General features: G+C 42.3%; 2 protein-coding genes across 14 annotated transcripts in view; one reads left to right on the plus strand and one right to left on the minus strand.

Moving 5' to 3' along the window:
- Positions 1-8,585, plus strand: part of EPB41L2 (erythrocyte membrane protein band 4.1 like 2) — a 203,543-nt gene extending 194,958 nt beyond the window's left edge. For all 13 annotated transcript variants that reach the window (XM_046677718.1, XM_046677728.1, XM_046677726.1 and 10 more), the window contains one exon: positions 7,366-8,585. The gene's annotated coding sequence lies outside the window, so the exon portion shown is untranslated. The remainder of the gene's footprint in view (positions 1-7,365) is intronic.
- A 5,469-nt stretch (positions 8,586-14,054) lies between these two features.
- The window catches only part of SMLR1 (small leucine rich protein 1), a 29,881-nt gene continuing 23,694 nt past the window's right edge, over positions 14,055-20,241 (minus strand). Inside the window, 1 exon segment of the mRNA XM_046675084.1 lies at positions 14,055-14,437. Coding sequence (XP_046531040.1) covers positions 14,352-14,437 — 86 coding nt within the window. The 3' untranslated portion in view covers positions 14,055-14,351.

The following is a 20,241-nucleotide window of genomic DNA, read 5'->3' on the forward strand; positions in this document are numbered from 1 at the left end:
GGAGTGCTCCCTCCTGGAGACGCGGTGTGTTCTGGTGTTGAAAGCGATGATGAAGAGGGCGGGAGTGCTCCCTCCTGGAGACGCAGTGCGGTTCTGGTGGTTTTCCCTTCCCAGGCCCCTGCTCTTGAGACTCGTCTTGTGGGTTTGTCCCCAATACTTTGATTCGTGGATTCATTCATGTATATTGTGAACATACCATGTTCAAGGGACTATGATAGTTGTGAGAAAGAGATAAAGGCATAGAACATGTCTACAAATAACATATAGGGTAAAAAATAGTGTGTTTTAAGAGACGCCCAGATAAAGGGCTATGAACGATGACAGAAGAAACTGTTTCTGATTGGCAGGACAGGGAAGACTTCCCCATAAGGAGGCAGGAAAGCTCCTCTGAGCAGAGCACTGGTGAGGATTTGAACACGTGGAGATGGGCAGAGAGGAAAGAGCATGGAGGCAGACCGTGGGATGGATATCAGGAACAGCGCGTCCTACTTTGTGGCCGTGTTGAGTTCCCGGAGAGCTGGGAAGACTTGTCAAAGGCAAATTGCAGAGCATCTTGCAGTCCATCTCAGTACCTTAGTTTAGACTTTGTAGGTCGTCTTCACAGGGTATTTGAGTGTGGGAAGGGCATTTTCGGCACTGTCTCACCAGTAGTGTGCAGGATTGACTGAGGGCATGCTAGATTAGATGAGGTACCCTGTAAGGAAACCATTACACTGGCTCAGGCAGTTATTAATGGAGAAACTGAACTGGACATCTCTATAAGAGTAGAACTGAATTTAATTTGGAGCAAAACTAAGAGTGAAATATCGTATATGAAAATCTATAAAAATAGTATTAGCTTACCTTTACTGAGTGCCTGCTCTGTGCCCGGCTTTGTCTGAGAACTTTACACTTGTCATCTCAATTCGTTCTTATGGTCACCATGATGTAGACGAGGACACAGCGGCCTGGAGAAGGTCACACAGTCAGTGAGGGACAGAGCCAGATCGACCCTCATTCAGTCTCAGTCCACACTACATATTGCTTTGCAGGATTCATCTTGGGAGTCTTTCAAATAGCAGACCTTCCACCAGTGGACTGGAAACATGATTCATTTTAGGAAAATTTATTTTGTACAGAATATCTTTAAGCTTGCAGCTAAAGTTTGCACTTAGCTTTAACATAAAGCTAAGTGAACAAGTAAAACCAGATTTCATAAAATAATCATGTTTAAAAATGAGGTAAAACTGATGATCTTTTCATTTGACAGGCTATTCTGAAACTTCTGCCTAGTAGTAATTCTTTAAGAGAGTGACTTGAATGTGTCAAGCACGCAGATTCTAACAGAAAGATTGCTGTTAGCTTTAAAGAAAACCCATTTAGTTGGCCCAATGAGAGCACTGACAGCTCGTGCTGTCCCTGAAGGTAAAGGGGTGTAGCTGGCGTCAAAGCAGATGGAAGCAAGGGAGATGCTCTTCCCAAAACCTCTGTGGAGGGGAAGCAACTGCAGCTGTGAAAGGCAAAGAGATGCTGTTGTTTGTTTTTGTTTTTTTAAATGAAACTTTGGGGTAAACATCTCAAAACTGACTCTTCTAAAAGCAAAATTACTTCACCTACTTGACTTGGGATTCTGGCAAACTTTGCCATGAACTTTGTCTTTGCGGTGCAATTGTGTTAGCGTCTGTTGTTGAGCACGCTGGCATTCAGAGGAGATAGAGACCCAGCAGGGCCCGCCTCGTCCCGGCACGTGGGTCTCCCAGCGCCCTGTTGTGAGCCTCGCAGGAAGAAAGTGGCCTCACACAGCGTTCGCCCGTTCAGAGGGACCAGGAGAAGCAGGACCATTTTGCTGAATTATTTGCAGAACAGGTGCTGAGTTTCATTTGACAAAAGAGGAAAAAACACTGGATTTAATTTTTTCCCCTCTGTATTCTGGAGACACACAAATAAAGATCTGTGAGAGGAGGACACCCCAACAGGTCAGGGGTCGCAGAGCTGATGGAAGCTGTCCTCAAGCACAGTGCTCTCAGGACCACGTCACACTCCTAACAATTATTGAAGAGCCCAAAGAGCTTATGTTTATGTGAATTATATCTATTGAAATTTACCACATTATAAATAAAGTAGTTTTTAAAATATTAAGTTAAAAATAATCACTTGGTGAAAGAAGCCTGTATGAAAAGGCTACATATATTGTATGGTTCCAACCATATGACATCCTGGAAAAGGCAAAATGATGGTGACAGTAGAAAGATCAATAGTGGCTACTGATCTCATCAGCAGAGTCTTTAAATCCTGGGAAGCTGTCAAGCTCATGGTGGCCAAAATACAGTTTTCCAAAATTCTGATTTTCACCTGAAAGCTTGAATTTTATCGTTGGTACCAAGTACTCTCAATTGTTCTCCTTGAAGTGACAGGCCCACCTTATTTTCAAGAAAATGCCTGCCGAATATCCAGATTGAATAACTTGGTTTGTCAGTAATTCTCTCAAGTAATAGAGATATTTTATAGAAAAAGCGCTTTTTCAACCCACCATTCCAGCACCCTACAAATGCCTTTCCCCGAGACATCTTTTGTACTTGGGTGCGTGGCGGGAGTGTTGAATGTGTACTTCCCATTTCATCGCACAGAGTAGTAAAAAGACATGTACTCAAGGGTTGAGATGTAAGACAATTAGTAATTTCTTGTCTCATCAAGGACATCCTTAAGTGAAACTGGCGTTCTTTTTATTTTGCTGCAAGGTCCTGGTGTAAAGAATACAGTGACTTCTGGTACAGTTTGGTGCCACTGCCCTGACCTGTGCTGAGGTGCCAACAGGTTCGCTCAGGGTTGTTGTTGCAACATCAGTGAAATGTCACCACCCTGAAAAGGGCAGATAGTGTCTTAGTATGATTATGAAATAGCTTTGACTTAATGACCCCTGAAAGAGTCTCGGTGACCCCACAGGCTGCAGACCACACTTTGAGAACTGATGGGTCTGAATTACAGCTGTCATATAAACAATGTAAAAATAGACTATTTCCTGGGTTAACCAAACAGAAATTTATCGTACTTGCATTTTTGGCTCTAGGGTTCTTATATTCTTGCAGTGGAAAGTCTGTTTAAAAATTAAAATCAACTATGTAATTGAGAACCAAGGAAGAATAAAATGAAAATGAACTGAAATCCATAAACTATTGTATTTAAATCTGAACTTTACACTCAAGTACATGAACCTTCTTTTTATTTAGGAAATAGTTGTGTTGTGTCTTACATAAACATTTTACTCATATTTTCAAAATCTCTTGTTAGACTGCTGCCCTTTGGTAATTGAATCTTCCTTAATCTGAAGAAATGTTATGTTTTCTTGCATTATTTTAATTATTTTGGATAAAAATTACATTTTTGTATTTTTATCGAGACTCTCCCTGGATAAGTACTTTACCGCTTAAAGGCAGTATTGCTAGTGGTTTGTGCCAAATGCTTTTTCAAAAGTGCACCTTTGTAATTTACTGAATCAATTTCTGGAGTGGAGCACACGCAAGATTGAGACCCATTATGTGAGCTCTTGTCTCGGGAAACTGAGATTGTGCTTTTCAGATGAGGTCCTAAAACTTCATTGCCTGAACCTGATTTCCCACTGCTCAGTGGGCACACTGAGAAAGATAAGTTTAAGAATGCTCTGAACCCTCTGGAATTAAGGCAGAGTAGGCAACCAATACGTATCCTTCAAGAATTTATTTGGTGTAGAATTATACCTGTGATTAGATGAAACACTGACCTATTCTCACATTAGCCAAAAGAGGGGGACACCGGCCGTGAAATGTGACCAAAGCAGTTAGAAATGTTCACTAACACTGTATAGTCTAGGCCTGGAAAACAAGCATGGAAACAGTGGTTTAGGTTTTTGTTTACAGTTTTAATACAGAAAATATAATCCATATTCTTCACAGCTATGACCTTATCCAAACTCAAGGAGAACATTGGGACATTGTCAAAAATGAAGACAAGTTGAATTAATGCCAATAATTAATACCTGCCAATTTGTATTGACAAAGATGTCCAGACTTCTGTGAATATGAGGTAGAATTCAAGCTTAAAAGAAAGAGTTGCAGATATTATGGAAGAGTATGGAGATTCCTCAAGAAATTAAGAATAGAATTACCATACAATCCAGCTCTTCCACTTTTGGGTATTTATCCAAAGAGAATGAAAACACCAATTTGAAAAGATATTTGAACCCCTGTGTTCATTGCAGCATTATTCACAGCAGCCGAGACTTGGAAACAAGCTAAGTGTCCATGGATGGATGGAGAGGATGTGGTATATATACACAATGGAATACTACTCAGCCATAAAAAAAGACGAAATCTTGCCGTTTCTGACAACAACAATTAACAAACACATAGACATAGGGATTAGATAGGTGGTTACCAGAAGGGAAGGGGGATTGTGGGAGGGCAAAAGGGCACATGTGACAGATGGTAATTAGACTTTGGTTGGTGAACATGATGTAGTCTACATGGAAATCGAAATATAATGATGTACAGCTGAAATTTATATAATGTTATAAACCAGTGTTACCTGAATAAAAATAAAAGAGTTCTTGAAACTTTACAGCTCTTACATGAAGAACCAGTGCCTAGTTTTCGGTTTGCTTGGGATATGTGAGAAATCTTTGAGACCCAAAACATAGTCTGTTAAAAGTGGCCAAATATTGTTGTTTTTTTGATCCACAGATAATGCCACAAGGACAGGAAAATTTAAAATATCTGATCCATAAGTACCAAAGGCATTGCTGATTCCATCCTTATCTTTTCTCTCTCCCAGCTCGGAAGCTAGATGTTTACGATTTGGGAATACATTTCTATATGTGTTCAAGTACAGGAAGCAGCCAAAAAAAGATAGGTAGATGTGTCAATAAAAAACTTTACACAGTAAGTTACTCCCTATTCATCCAGAACAATAAGGAACTGGGGTGTTCTGAAACACTGAATATCTAATTAACTCAGAGCTAGGCTTGATTTACTGCTCTTTAAGGCACGAGAAAATAAATGCATTTAACATTAAAGTTACAATAGATGTAATTTTCTCTGATTCTGAAAGCTGTTTGGAATCCTGAGAGCACATTAAGGTTGTCATTTGAAATACTTATTAGCAGAAGAAAAGTTGGTTTATTTTGCTTTCTAGTGGTTTGATTGCAAATAAATGAAAGTGAATGATATTTGAGTTTATATGGGTAACTATGTTTTTTTCTCTACATGTATTTCAGTAAACGTTGAAGCTCTTTGAAATCATTCAGTTCCTACATACTTCTAGATTCCTGTTTGTCTACTGATGATTTTGAAGCAAGTTTAATTTGAACTTTCTTTTACAAATTGATATTTTTATTTTGAGCAAAAACAATTCAGTGAAATGCACAATAGAATCCTAGACCTCGCTCTTTTTGTAGGTTTCCAGGCACTGGAAACGTCAGGGGTGCCTTTTCTAGAACACAAGCTAGTCAGAGCGGCTGCTGTGTGCCACAGACAGTACATATTCACGAAGCAGAGCAAACAGAGCCACCAGCTCTCAAAGAAGAGGGGTAGACAACGTGACTGAAGGTCACAGATAATCCACATCCAGTTTGATTGCTGGTTTACCCGTTCCCTGTCACCGTCCCTTACATTTCTTTTCACAAATACTAACCTAAAAAAAGACCACTTTGTGTTTCCTTCATTGATTTTTTTTCCCTGCCTGGAATCAAGCAGAAGTACTAATGAGTAACAAAATAGCCTGAAGCAGACAGAGGAAACAATGATTTGATTAATCAGTCTCTCCTGAATAATCAAGAGGCTGTAATAATATCTGTGATAAATCTAAATGGTGGGGAGTTTTTTTCCGTCAAAGCAAGTCTTCATTTTATCTGACCAAAAGTGTGTGCATCCTAATTGACTTTGGGGCCGGTAATGTCCTCTTACAAAGGACATTAATTACCGCTTTCCACTGTCCTCCGTAATCACCTGCCATCTGCCAAAACTTCCAGCTGAGGTGAAGCAGAGAGTGAAACAGTGGGCTTCTTCAAACCCTTTTCTCTTTCAGGGACAGTTCACCGTCCTTGTTTGTTGTCTGCTTCCCTGTCCACCCCTTTCTTAGTCCTCTCTCTCACCTCCTTATCTTCGACTGTGGGCTTCCCTAAGACTCATGTCTTTCCTTTTTCCTTATACTTACACGAGACAAGCTCCATCTGTTGGTTTCACTTACCCCTTCGAGCTGAGGGCGATTTCAAATCTGCCTCCCAGTCCTAAGACCTCACCCAGCTCTAAGCCTCTCTTTCTTTCTCAGTTTTAGAGGTCCCAGAGGCCAAACCTCATAGTCTCTCTGATATTTCCTTCTTCATCCCCATCCTTTACTTTTTCTCCCTCAGTGGTGCCTCTCAGAATCCTCTCTCCCCTCCCGTTTCTGTAGCATCCACTCCAGTCAAGTGCTCTCCGTCAGCGGTCATGCCTGACCTTTGTCATCTTCCCCATGCAGTCTGGCGGCTGCAGTGACCCCTGAGGGATTCCTGTCACTCCTGTCCTCCTCTAGCCTGTCCATCACGCTGAGGCTGCAGCTATGTTTTCAAAACGTGAATCAGGCTGTGTCAAACCTTCCTCAAAACCAAAGGAGAATGAGATCCAGCCTCCTCTCCTGGGCTTGTCATGCCCTATGTCAACTCACCGCTCCGGCTCTCTCCACACTCTGCTCTGGATCATTGCAGTAGACTGACAGTCGGTCTTTTTGTCTGAATGCTCCTTCCAAATTCATTCTCGTTTTTGGCTGTTAGATTAAGTTCATACTTCCTAGTCTGGTATTAAAGAGTAGACCTGATATTTTTCACCTTACCCCCATTACTCACCGCACCCTTCCTTAGCTTTAGTAACATTGTCTGTGTCTTTACTGTCCTGGTCCTCTCGGCCATTCCTGCCCCCCTCCCCACATCCATCCCCATCTTGATATCACGCTCTTCCTCACTTCCATGCCTCTCCCCTTATTCTGTCCTCCTACCTGAAACCCCCTTTCTGCTCATTTCAGTGAAGTCAGAATTGACTTTGCTTTTCCTCCTTCCTTGAATCTGGCTTAAAACCTACATTGCTTTCTCTTTTTTAGATTTTTACTGTAGGAATTACGTCTGTTTTATATTTAACTCTTTTTTGGTGTGTTTTTATTTGCCAGTTGTTTCTAGCGTGCTTGTCAGTTCTCTGGATATTTCAAGGCCCTCAAGGGTAGGACAGGCTCTTATGTGTGTCTTCTGGTCAACATCTTATTTAATGTAGAACTAGGCAGATGCTAACTGTTAATTACTTGATTTGGAATTTGAACGTGACTTACATTTTTTTTCAAACCTCTGTCTTTGAAATATTTAAGCCTTGTCTCTTTTTTTTCTCCTAGAAATTCATTTTTTAAACAACAGTCAACTTTGTGAACCTGAAGAATTTTGATCATTCCAAGTCTTAATGCCACACCACTACTCCAGCGAATTTATACTACGACTGGTAACGATGACCAGAGCCTGAAGAATTAAAATGCCAACACCAAACCTTACCTTAACAGCTCTGGTCTATACTGTTCCCTCGCATTTTAATACATTATTTTATTTTATAACCACTTCTAAATATTCTTGGTTCTTTCTTTTTCTTTTTTTTTAAATTAGGGAGTTTTGTGTTTGGTTTCTGTTTACTTTGTGTACAACTACCTGCTTTTTATGACTCACTTTGATCAATGACAGTGAACAAAGCCAGCGCAGGCTGGTGAGGTGCCGTTCACTCGAACAGGTGCTGTTGTGCGGAAAGGAAACTCTGCGACTAATCCCGATACTTTCCTTCTTCCGGATTCTCCCCGTTGAATTCTCACAGCAGATATTTACAGTTTTCAGATGGCAGTAAATATACCGTATGAGAAAATATTAGCACAGATTAAAAGCGTTTCTCACATCTTGAAAATTTCCTAATGTTTGAGAATTTCCTTGGGGATATTTTTTATACTGAACCCTTTTGACTCTCCAGTCCTGTGACTTTGTGCTTCTAGTAGAAAGTCAGAGAAGCCGCAGGCTGGAGGATTAGGGAAGTTCGCCGAGCGCGCGCTGTGTTGGAGGCCGTGCCGCACCACAGTGCCAAAGCTCCTCCAACGCGGGCTCTTTGCAGCATTCCAGAACAGGCGGGAGGAGGCGAGAGGATGGTTTCTTCCCTTCTACTAAAACGTTCAGGCAGCTTAAAACCTTAGTGCTTTCTTTCTTAACATGTCCAAATTTCAAGACTTCCCAGCAGTGAACGCTCGTGTAGAACACTTGCTTGTATTAAACCTCCTGTCTCCGTGTAGAGCTGACCTCTGTCGTTGCGCAGTCCGTCTCTTTCAGACAGTTTGATGATTCCCGAGGCATGAGGACACTGGGGGGCGGTGGTGGTTTTTGATGGTTGTGAGAAAGCTGTACCGTTTAAAGCTGACACCAGAGACCTGATAGGACTTATTAACTGTATTGAACATTTTTTCCTCTGCTTTGACCTTATGTATAGTGATGATCCAGATTAGATTTATAGCAGCTTCAAGTTGTATTAAATGGTATTTTGCTTTCTGTAATACTGTTATAAAATAAAGTTTGTTTATTCTCTAAACTTGTCACGTCTCTTTTTATAAGGATTTAAAGAACTCGAGTGATATTTTCAGTCAGAAGGCTATATATTTTGTGGAATGTAGCATTTTTTAAACCTGGTATTCAGATCTTTTATAATTTGGTGCTGCTGGCAGCATCATTGATTTCACGGGGCTGAAGCCATGTTGAAAGTAGGCGAATCTGATGGCTAGAAGGCCAGCTTCCTTCTGCCTGGTTACACAGTCCACCGCAGCTTTGACAGATTCTCCGAGGGCTAGTTTGGTTGTTTTCCTTGTGTGTTTTTGTTTGCGGAAACCCTGCAGCTGTAGCATATGAATCCTGCCCCTCTGCTTCGCGTTCTGCCTTCCTGTCCCGGGGCCTCCCTGCGTCAGGCACCGCGGGCTCTGTGCAGGGCTGCGTCCCTGGCTCATCCAGGTGGTTCATGCGAAGCTTTCGCAGAGACACGTCAGATTAAGTGCTGAATTTTTCTTTTAAGCATTGAAAACGTTATTCACAAATGACCAACAGGGTATATTCCCTTTAAAACGTTGTGTAGAATTTCTTTCCTCAGTCATTTAAAGTGAGCGTGTTAAATAGGATTTGCATAAGTGTCTTCTTTGGGGACTGTTCCCACTGAATTCTCTCTTACCTTGTGAAAGGTCTTTCTCACTTTCTCTAGAATTATTACAAAAACAACTCTCTGGAGAGGCCTATCTCAGCACAGCAAGCTGTAGAGGGATTACGGAACCAGATGTGATTCTGTAAATATGTTTTCATCAGGAAGCTGGCATGTATCACACTCATATTTAAATCAGAGGTTGATCTTGCTGGGGTCTTTTGAGAACCACATCCTTCCATACTTCGAATGGTAGTTGCAGCGACAGCAAGTCAGTGTGTCTGGGGCAGCTCCGGGGGACTAGGACCTGCGTGTTTGGTTGGGGCTCAGTTCCATTCAGCTGAGGCAGCAAGGACAGGGCTCGGGGTCCCAGAGACGGCTGGTGCATCCTTAGGGCTTAGTTCCTAGAGCAGCTGGGAACACTGTTTATAATTAACGTCATGTGTCACTACGGTAGCAAGGCTGTCATTTCTAATATCTTGTATCTCTTGCAAAAATATTTCTCAGGGTGTTATAATTTCAATCTCTAAACTGAGCTTTCAAACCCCCAAATGACAGAATAAGAAAGTAGGGTCAGCAGGGTCACTGAGGCGAGACCTCCAGGTGCTGTGGATCTTAAGTCAAAAGCAATATAATTTGGGGGTGATATGCAGTAATGCCTTTTAGTTGCATGGAGTTTTTATGGCTATTATTTCACATAAGCCCTACAGCAATCTTGTGTGGAACACAGGAAACAGCAATGCGTTTTCCAAAGGCCACGGCAGGACAAAAAATAAAGTTATTTTTAAAATGTGTGGAGTTGGTGGGTTGTTGCTATCTCACTGTTGTGAGTCACTTCTGCTTTCCTGTACGATACGCTGTAACTGAACTCACAGCATAGGCCATAGCTCGTGGACTAATGGTCGCCAGAACTCAGGCAGTGGGGAACCTATAGCCGTAACTGCTGCCCAGCATGGGCTTCAGTAAGTATTGTTTCCCTTGTTTATGGATAAGGTTGTCTGATGTCTGAGACTGTCATATAACTGTCTGAGGATTCAAAATAATACGAGGCTAGAGAGGAGTGAGTCGTGGGTTAGATGAAAGGAGATCCGTCATTGAGTTGATAATTGCTGAAGCTGGGTGATGGTAAATGAAAGTTTATTTTGTCATTCTGTTAAACTACTCTATAATAAAAGGCTAAAAAAACCCATAAATCCCCATAATTTGAGAAAGAAAAAGTTCTTTCTCCCTTTCTTGTGAGAGAATACATCCTTCTTCACTGAGTGGTACTCTGGTCCGTTTCCACAAGTGTTACACGCTTGCACTAGACTAGGCCGTGCGACTGTCACTGCTGAGACAGCAGCAGTAGGGCACATACTTGATGATGATTTTCACCGAAGTCACCATGGACTTGCCCTGATCCTTGCGTGCACCTGCTCACATATTTATTTGCTGGGATCAGGCCACGGTAGAGACTTGGCCCAGAAGAGAGCATGGCCAGCGGGCACATCGTAGGTGTCAGTCATCCTGACTCTTGGCCTCAGGGTCGAAAACACTGACCCTATGTATAGGTATGAGTCTAGAGTAGATTTATAGCACCTTCAAGTTGTATAAAATGATATTTTAGTTCAAAAACTGGCTTCAGTAGCCTACAGATAGGCGTTTGAATCCCCTACGCCTAGTAACTGAACCGTGTGACTTTAACAAAGGCACTTAACCATCGGAAGTGAAGGTAATAATACATCCCAAGGGAGGGGTATTCTGGTGGTTAGATGAAATAAAAATGTGTAAAATACCTAGTGGAACTCTCGGTACAATAATGGTAATCGTGAGTAATAACAGCTTCATGCGTGAGTTAACCCACCAAGGGCAAATTTATGGGAGACGTTGCTGGTCTGAGCCGTGTTCTCGTGAGGGCTTTCCATAATAGAATTCTGTACTGTTGGGAAGCCTGCTGGGAAAGTTTTGCTTTGGGAGATGTGTGGAACTGACTTTCCTGTGAGCCTTCCAATGTCAGGAACCACTTACGGTCCACTCGTCCTCCCGCGTGGAGGCAGCTAAGGCAACTGGTGCAAGAGGCCGCACAAATCCTTTCTTAAGACTGGCTGCAGGCTTCCTAACCACCGACTCCTGGATAGATTTCGAGGGGCTAGGCTTTTCCCCAATATATGCAAAATCATGGGTATATGCATTTTTCCTAGAGGCGAAAGGTGGTTGCTGGCTTTCATCAAATTCTCAAAAGCCTTCATTACTGAAATAAAGGTTGAAAACCTCTGCTTTTAATAATCTGAGTTTGGGAATATGGATTTGAAAAATTGACAAAAGTGGAAAGAATATTTTAAAATTCCCAATTGTTTGGTGGTAATTATAAATACAGCTTTTGGAATCTCTCTTTTCTGTTATGTTCTGTTTAACACTCATCTGACAGGGTAAATACCATTGCATAAATTCTGATAAACTCAGAGGTCTCTTTTGATTAGCACACTGAGTATAAAGTCAGAAAGCAAGAATCTCAAGAACATTGGCTCTGAAAACTTTTTCTAAAAAATCAGAAATTGATTTCCTAAATGTGCTTAACAGTTATGAATTCTGATTTCTGAGACAGTTTTGCTAAAGAACTTTAAGATTTTTAGGAAAAACTGTTTTGGTGTATGGGAGTGTTAATCTGGTCTTGATTTTCAGGTTGCTACCAAATTATATCTAGAAAATACTGGAGGCTGTATTACCCAGTCAGATGAGTTATAAGTAATTTTTTTAATATGTTTTTTCTAAGGGTTGCGAATAATGTTTCAGAGAACATGTGTGCCCTTCCTTGCTCAATTTTCTGTTTTATCAACTCATATAGGTTCAGGATGTGAAGGGACGGTCATGGCCTTGCAGTTTCCCAACTGCAGATTTCCAAATTACCAACCCTGTCAACAAGAGAGCTGGAAAGATCATACTAACAGCCTTAGGTTAGCTCTGTAAAAAAAAAAATTCTTTGGTAAATTTGCATTGAATAAATGACAACAGAACTTAAAGCTCCCAATGAAATATTTGATTAAACGTCTCCTGTTGGGGAAAGAGAATTTGGAATTCTCTGAGATACTAGAACATTAGAAATAAGATGAGGAACTGTTGAAGTGAGACCATTGAGTGTTGTGAGAGCCTTTTTGGCATGTGGTGAAAGGCTCTGGAGCACAGGATGGAACCGGATATAGGGTAAAGTAAGGAGGCCGCGGGCCTGGTCTAGGGGGCAGCAGCGGTGAAGAAGCGCCGAGCAGTCCAAGCTGGAGTGAGATCTTAAACTGCACTGTGAGCACACGAAGAGCAGAGACGTGACCACAGCTCATGGGCTTGCTCTGGAAGGAGGCGTCGAATGGAGGAGCGGTGCCTTCAGACAGGTTACAGTGAAACCCTTGGGACTTGTCTCCATGGGAACACTAACATGTTTGTTTCTCTCTATGTATAAAAAACATTCATGAATCTACTCAGGTTTTCACTGGAAATTCCTTATTCATCTTATTCAACAGCAATGAAAGAAATGGGTCTTGCTTTAAACTACTTGGTTCTGCTTATCGCTGAAAGCATTTTACGTTAAAGCTGCTCTGTTACCAGAGTAGCTGAGGAGCATTTTCCCTGGTCAGGCAGAGGGTGCAGTGGCATCCATGAGAGCCAAATGTGAGGCTTCAGAAGTGCCCGATTCCAGAAGGCGGAGCAAATGCTCGTGGCCGAACCACAGACTTGGCTGGCAGCTGGGAATGCGATGCAACCTTTCACGCCTTCTGTTAAGAAAGCATTTTTACATAAGCTGGTTTCCACCAAGGGCTAAAAAGAGATCCCTCCCAGAACCGAGAGAATATTGTTATTCCTTGCATATGGCGTGAACACTTATTCTAAATTACCTCAGTCTGAAAGCCCCAGCAGACGTTTCCACTGTAATCAAATGCAACAAAACTCAGAAATGAGTGTCTTCAGTTGAACAGTGAGTTTTGTATCATGCAAGAAGTGCCAACGGAGACTAATAACTTAGTGGATGCATAAGAAGAATTTTAGAGTTGGGTGGGGGTGGGGAGAGGCAGAAAATATTCAGCACTGGTGGTGCGTTCTTGCGTTTGGTCATCCACGTGATCTTTAGTATGATTGTTGCTACAGAAATTGGTGCAATTTCTTACAGAGATGACCAAATTCGTTAGGTTTGATAAAGTTAATCAGTCTAAGAGCCTGTTAGATTCATAGTAAAGATTGGAATATAACCAGACTTCTGCTTAGGACATGTTAAGCATCCTTTGTTAACGTTAACTAGGAAACTGGAGAACACGATAGTAATCACAGTCTATTTTAACTACCACTTTGGATTAAATGTTTCTTTTCAGTTGTCTATGTCGGCTCTTCGGAGATCCCACTGAGAGAAGAATTCTACTAGAGAAATGTTGACTTATTTCCGTTTTTAGAAATAGCTCCCTGATGTTTTGGCTTTAGAGGCAAAGGCTTGAATTATTCTCCATATGAGTTACATGAACAAACATTCTGTTCTCTCCTCTTCCCAGCACCACGTTGCCGGTATTTCTAAGTCACGTCGTGCTGAAAGCTACATTCACGGGGATCCATCCCAAGTATCAAGAGATTCTGCTGGTATTGTAGGTTGTCACGATGATGTGGTCTGCGGAAGCAACTGGGAAAAGGAGAGAAGCAAACTCGGGGCCAGAAAAGATGCCCGAAAAGGAGTCATTAAGACTTGCCAAGCTGCAGGAGGAGGAAGTGGGGAGACTCACAGAGGGGTCCACGGAGCTCTCGGGGCTTTCCTCTTTGCTGTCCATTTGATCTCTACTAGAGTTTCTTCACTTCTCAAATCAGAATAATGTGGGCTTCCATGGGATTATGTAATAATGACGTTTAAGAATTTTATTTCAGAAATACACCTTTTAGAGAAGACCTATGAAAGTTAAAAAGTTAAATGTGTCCAGTCCATAGAGCACATCCAAGAGAATCTTATATTCTTGGTGTTCTCTGAAGAACTGCTGTTTGAGCTGAGTCTCAAGAAGTCCTCTGGGATAATAGCTGCCACTTTTCAACGCGGTTCAGCACGAGCATCTTAGTGTTCTATTTTTCTGTGGTTCTGGTTTCACCCGCTGTGTTAGCAAAGCCGTTGACCATTGCTGTCTGACCAGTAGAGATTCCCTGTGCTTTCCGCCGTTGATCAGTCCCCAGCAGTCACGTTCGTTTCATTCTCCGGTACGGGGACGAGCCAGCCTTGCGATTGGGTTGGCGACGAGGCATCTGGAACAGTTCTTCATTAACTGAAAAGAAAAATATCAGTTAATGCTTTGGAGACAGCTGCGTGCCGTTGGTCATTTACTCCACATAAGTGGTTGTTCAGCGCGTCCAGGCTGGTGGCTGCCGCAAGTTAGAGTCTGGGTTTTCAGAGCAGGTCCCATTGCAGGTGTCTCCTTACCTCCTCAGCCCCTTCCCAAAGACATGTAGATGCTTATTTCTAAGGAATGGTCCCGGATAGAGTGGATCAATTACCATTGTAATAAAAATTGTTACATGCTAGGTATATTTTACATTTAGCAGATTAAGTGTAGATTAAATTTAAGACCCCCACATGCAGTAAGCATTTATTAAGGCTGTCTGTAGGCCAGGGGCTGGGGATATGGAAATAAGATAGGGTTTCTGTCCCTGCTTCCCTCCCCAAAATGTGTGTTTGGGCATTTACAGTCTTCAGACATGTCAAATTGGCTTCTTCCTTTTACCCTGTGGCATCTTTTACTAAAAACTGACAGTTTCAACTTTTCACAACCTGCACACTCTTTAACTCCTTAAAATATAACTTTACTTAAAGCTACTCTGTGAAATAATAAAACTCAGCAGTGGCATCCCAAATCTAGTGGCCTTTTCCAATATCCAGCTTCGTTCCTCTGTAGCATTTGACGCGAGCCACCATGCCCCATTTCTCTCCTCCCTTTGGCTTTATTATGCTCCATCTATCTGGGTACTTGGATCTGCTCCTGTAGCTTCCACTATTACCTCTCTGCCAATAACAAATTTCATCTTTAGCCCTGAGATCCTCTTGAGATCCCAGCCAGTATCCCTTGAGATCTTCCTGGTACATCAGAAAAATATACCTCTCTTCCTGACCACCACCGCCACTTACAACTGAACCTGGTTCTGACTCTTAAAAGTTTTATTTTCAGAATTATATTTAATCAGATCATCCAAGCCAAAGATGAGGAGCTTATGATCTCATGGGAGATGGTACACGTTTATAAAATTGAACGTGAAAATGTTCTCTTTGGCTCCCACGTCACATCCAAGCAATTTACCCCTTGCCGGGTGCTTTCTATGCCGTGTACCCCAGGACAAATGCATGCTCCCTGACCTGGATTCCCTAGGCCTCCACCTCTGCTTGTCATCTTAGTCAGGAGATGGTACATATGTAGTGGATGGTGACAGGCCTTAGGCAACAGGAGCCTCAAGATTTAACAGCTAATATTTGTTGAGTGCTTATTATGTGTCAGACACCATGTGAAGCCCCTTGTATGCCTTAGTGCATTTAATTCTTGCAGTGACATTGTGTCGTAGTCACTGTTGTTATTATTACTTTACAGATGAACAAAGTGAGGCAGAGAGAACTCAAGATGAAGCAATTTTCCCAAGATCACAGACACTGATTGATTCCAGATTCAATCCCAGGCAGGCTGATTCCAGAGTCCACACTCTCCACCGCGCGGTTACACTGCCTTTCCACATAGATTGTTGCTAGTTCAAAGGTATTGCTCGAGCTGGCCCATGACTTAGATCATAAATTCATTGAAATATGAGTAATTTTTTCCTTCTTGTACTTAATTACCAAGGGCTAACTGCACAACAAGTACTTTGAATGAGGAATCAGGATGCACGTTGTAGAGCCGAATATGGGCCACCTGAATAATGAGATGGAAGGAAGAGAACTTGGAGAGTGGAGAACCAGAATAGAGAGACCAAGAGGAAGCTCACCCATCTCCATGAGTTATCTATCCAGTACATAAAGTGTCTGAGCGCAGCATAATGCAGAGGGCAAGAGAAATAATTTACCCTCCTCCTGAAAGCGGTTGCAGTTTGGCCGTTGTTTTATTTCAGTTGGTCTGTTAAGGAGAGCGTGGAGAGAGATTAGGCAGGTGGCCTTGAAAACAGTTGAGTTTGTTATTGGGGAAAATTCTGCAGGCAATGAAGTTTTCCAAGAGGTGAAGAAATATGATCTGCTTAACTCCGGGCTGAGTCTTTATGCTGAGGAATCACCATCATCGATAATTTGTCCTGTTATGTAAAAAGATCAATCAAATTCTCTCAAAGCTTTTGTAAAATTCTTGCCTTGTTTAAAATTCTCCCCCAATCAGCTTTTGTGTTGGTGATAAGTTTGTTTGCCTGGACCAAAAGGATTCAAACATTCAACAGATATCGATTGAACGCCTACTCCGTGTTCAATACTCCAGGGGTAGTGTGCTGGCTGAGAGGGCTTGCTCCGGAGCCGGCCAGCCAGGGTTCAGATCTTGTCTCTGCCACTTTCTAGGTGAGTGACCTTGGGCGGTTTACTTAATCATTCCAAGATAATTTTAATAATAGCTATTATTATAATGACATAAACACCGCCTTCTTGGAATTTATAAGCCAGCAGGGGTAATAATGACCAATAGTTGTTCAGAACAGACACTGTTAAGAACCTTATGTGTATCACCTCACTTCATTCCCACATCAACCCTGTAGCTATGTCCTGTTATTATTTCTATTTTACAGATGAAGAAACTGAAGCTTCAAGAAGTTGGGTGGCCATTATTACAGATCCAGACTGCAAACCCCATTTGGTCGGACTCCATAATCTGAGCTCTTAGAATTTCGCTCTGCTAAGCCTTAAGTTATTCTGATATTTCCAAATACTTATTCCTTTTTGATCGCTGACTACTGAAACATATGTGAAGTTCGATGAAAGGTGCGTAGCCACCATGTACATTTTCAGTACTTGAGTTATCTATTTTAGAATGTAAGTTCTGAAGCCCAGAACCTAGTCACGTATTTGACCCTTGGATCTGACGCCATGCAAAAACTTCCAGGCATTCAATAGACACAATTCTTTATAATGACTATTTTTGGAAATGTTATTTGAAAGACCATTTGTTCTTTATCTGGGTGACGGTATTTAGGAGGCACGGGTGACACTGAATGCAGAGGTTTAGGAGTCTCAGGACTTGGGGAGAGAAAATAATGAAAACTCCCACCCTAGGAGATGTGAAATGGCCATGGCAGTGGTTGCCTAAGGGTTTGGCTATGGAAAGTTCAAGACTCAACCCTCCACCTCAAGAGCCACCCCTGAAGGCAACTGAAACAAATTGAAGAGTGCAGGATGTTAGAGAATTTTCCTCTTCCTTTGTGAGAAAATTGATGTTCTCTACATACTAATTAAGTTTACATGCACCATTAGCTCCTGAGGCTTGAAGTGCAGGGATTAATGTTGAATGACTCCAATACCTCCACACACTTCCCGTCGCATCTTGAAATGCCTCCCTTGTCTCACGGCCTAGGATGGACGAGGCAGGCAAGCTGATTCTCAGTTTCAGAATGCAGGCCTTGGGGGTTCTGCGAACACACCAGTTAATCTGTCCATGTCCCTTTTTTTACAGGGACAAAATAGAAATGACTACACTTGTCATAACCGTAGTTGGAAGATTAATGACATGATATTTGACCATCTGTTTACAGTTTTTAAGTGAGATTTGCTAAATGGAGATACAAACTGGTGATATTTTATTTGGGGCCAAGTGATCTCTTTTGCCCTCCAATTGGAGAGAAGATATTGCTACTTACCCTTAGGAATGTGGCTAAAGAAAGAACTATATTTTTAAAAGCTGCATGTTCTCAGAGTTGTTTTTGTCTTTAAAGAAGAAAAAATTGGATTTGAAGGGATTAGATACACATAAAAATGAAAACACATGTCGAGAAGAGGGAGAATTCCTCCCCTGCCCTTTTTCTTAAAGTTCTTATGCTGGTCAAATAATTAAAAAGGCAGGTTAGCAGGAGAAAATCAAAGTCTAATAGCATGTATACATGGGAGAAACTCAGGGGACACTGAGTAACTCAGCCAACCGGCCAAGGCTGCTTATTTAACTATCTTCAGCTACAGACAAGGAGGACGTTTCGGGTAGTGATTTGGGGCTTCAAAGGGGAGGAAGGCAACCCACAGGGAAAGGGAAAAGCAAATGTTTGGTAAATAGAACTTTGATAAGAGTGGGCTTAGCAAGGATCATCCCAGTCTACTGAAACCCAAAGGTGTCTATGGTGAAGTCTTGTCCTGGGGACAGGCCTTTATTTTAAATTTCTTTTAGGCAGTTACAGGGGAAAGGTTGAATATCCTTCCTGAGTCTTCTAAGCCCTTACTGTCTTCAGCTCAAAATAATCCGCATGCCAGAGTGGTGCATCTTGGGGCAGCCTGGCCTGGACCCTATCACATGCTTAGTCTAAGGTTGTTTGCTAACACTGGAAAATGTCATCAGGAATTACTCCAAAAAAGGATGCACAGATCCCATTTGGGAGAGGAGGGAAATATAAGCAAAGGATGGTTAGAATAGAAAATTCTTGAGAGAATTATATAGTACAGGCTGCTCCTCAACTACCATCCTGGCCAGGTACCTATAAGGGACAGCACCCAGGGCCACCACTTCCTGACTCCACCATGCTTGGGACCCAGTCTCAACAGAATGAAAACTGATGTCAAGGAAGATTGCTTTGGTCCAGTCAGCTGGGTAGTCCTTTCTTGGCATCCTCCAGCTGGGTTATTGGCAGGCCACTAGTACCAGAAAGATTACAGTCATTGGTATTCTTTCCAACAGTAAACTTCAGATGGGACCCCCATTGCATTGACTGGTGTGCAGATTTTGTGTCGCCATATTAAATACTAGCTCCTTCCACCTCCTCACTCATTTCTCCTGTACTCCTCACCTGTTGCCTGGAAGCTCCAGGCACCCTTGAGTGAGAGCTAGCAAAAGTAGGAGTCAATGGAGAAGAAAAAGCCACAGAAAATGAAGGCTCATTACATCGTTGGGGTGCCCTTTAGCTGTTCAGAGGGTCCTAACTCTGGAGGGAAGGCTCAGCTCTAACTTCGGGACCAGGCTTAAGGAGGTAGGGCAGGTTGTTCTTACAGCCCTTTGACAGACATCTACAGAGGCCAGAGCCAGAAGCACACAGATTTGCAATGTCTCTCCTCCAGCTACTGGTGATTGTGCCAGATGCCTTTTGTAGTTTTCCAGAACTGGGATCATTTTGTCTCAGTCCTGAAAACACATCGTAACAAACTGTTCCACCATCTAGGACAATCCCTGGTATATGGTAGATTGTCAAATATTTGTTGAATGACAAATGACAGTCTCTTCCTATCCAGAAGTATACAAGGTGCCAGTTTAGAGCAAGCCTCAAAGTTGGTGAAAGGACTCTACCAAGAGAGCATTGGCCCTCGTCATGGGAGGCTGACCTTTTTGCTATCCCTTGGGTTAAAGGCTATGTTGCAAAAAATGGAGACTTTGAGAAGCAAGGGACAGACCTATAGTTTGGGCAAGGCTAGAAGTCAAGAGAAGCTCAGTATCATATCAGAATTTGGAATGAAGAAGAGAGAAGGGTTGTGAAGACAGGACAGTTCTATGGGGCCCTCTGCTCCTTTCACTCAAATGCTTTAGGAGCAGTTCCAATTTTATTGAGCTAAAACTTAAGATGATAATATTGTCTGAGACTTAATCTCTAGGCAACCTACTTGGGCAGGGATGTGTTGAAGATGGAAGGGTGTGTGATGATCACAGTGATGTACACGCATCAAGCCCTTCCCCTGGGCCTGGTACTGTCGTGATCACAGTGATGTACACGCATCGAGCACTTCCTGTGGGCCTGAGACTATCCTGATCACAGTGATGTACACACATCAAGCCCTTCCTCCAGGTCTGGTACTGTCATGATCACAGTGACGTACGTGCGTCAAGCTCTTCCCCTGGGCCTGAGACTATCATGATCACAGTGATGTACACGCATCAAGCCCTTCCCCTGGGCCTGGCACTGTCGTGATTACAGTGACAGACATGCATCG

Source organism: Equus quagga, chromosome 11, assembly GCF_021613505.1.
Source record: "Equus quagga isolate Etosha38 chromosome 11, UCLA_HA_Equagga_1.0, whole genome shotgun sequence".
NCBI lineage: Eukaryota > Metazoa > Chordata > Mammalia > Perissodactyla > Equidae > Equus > Equus quagga.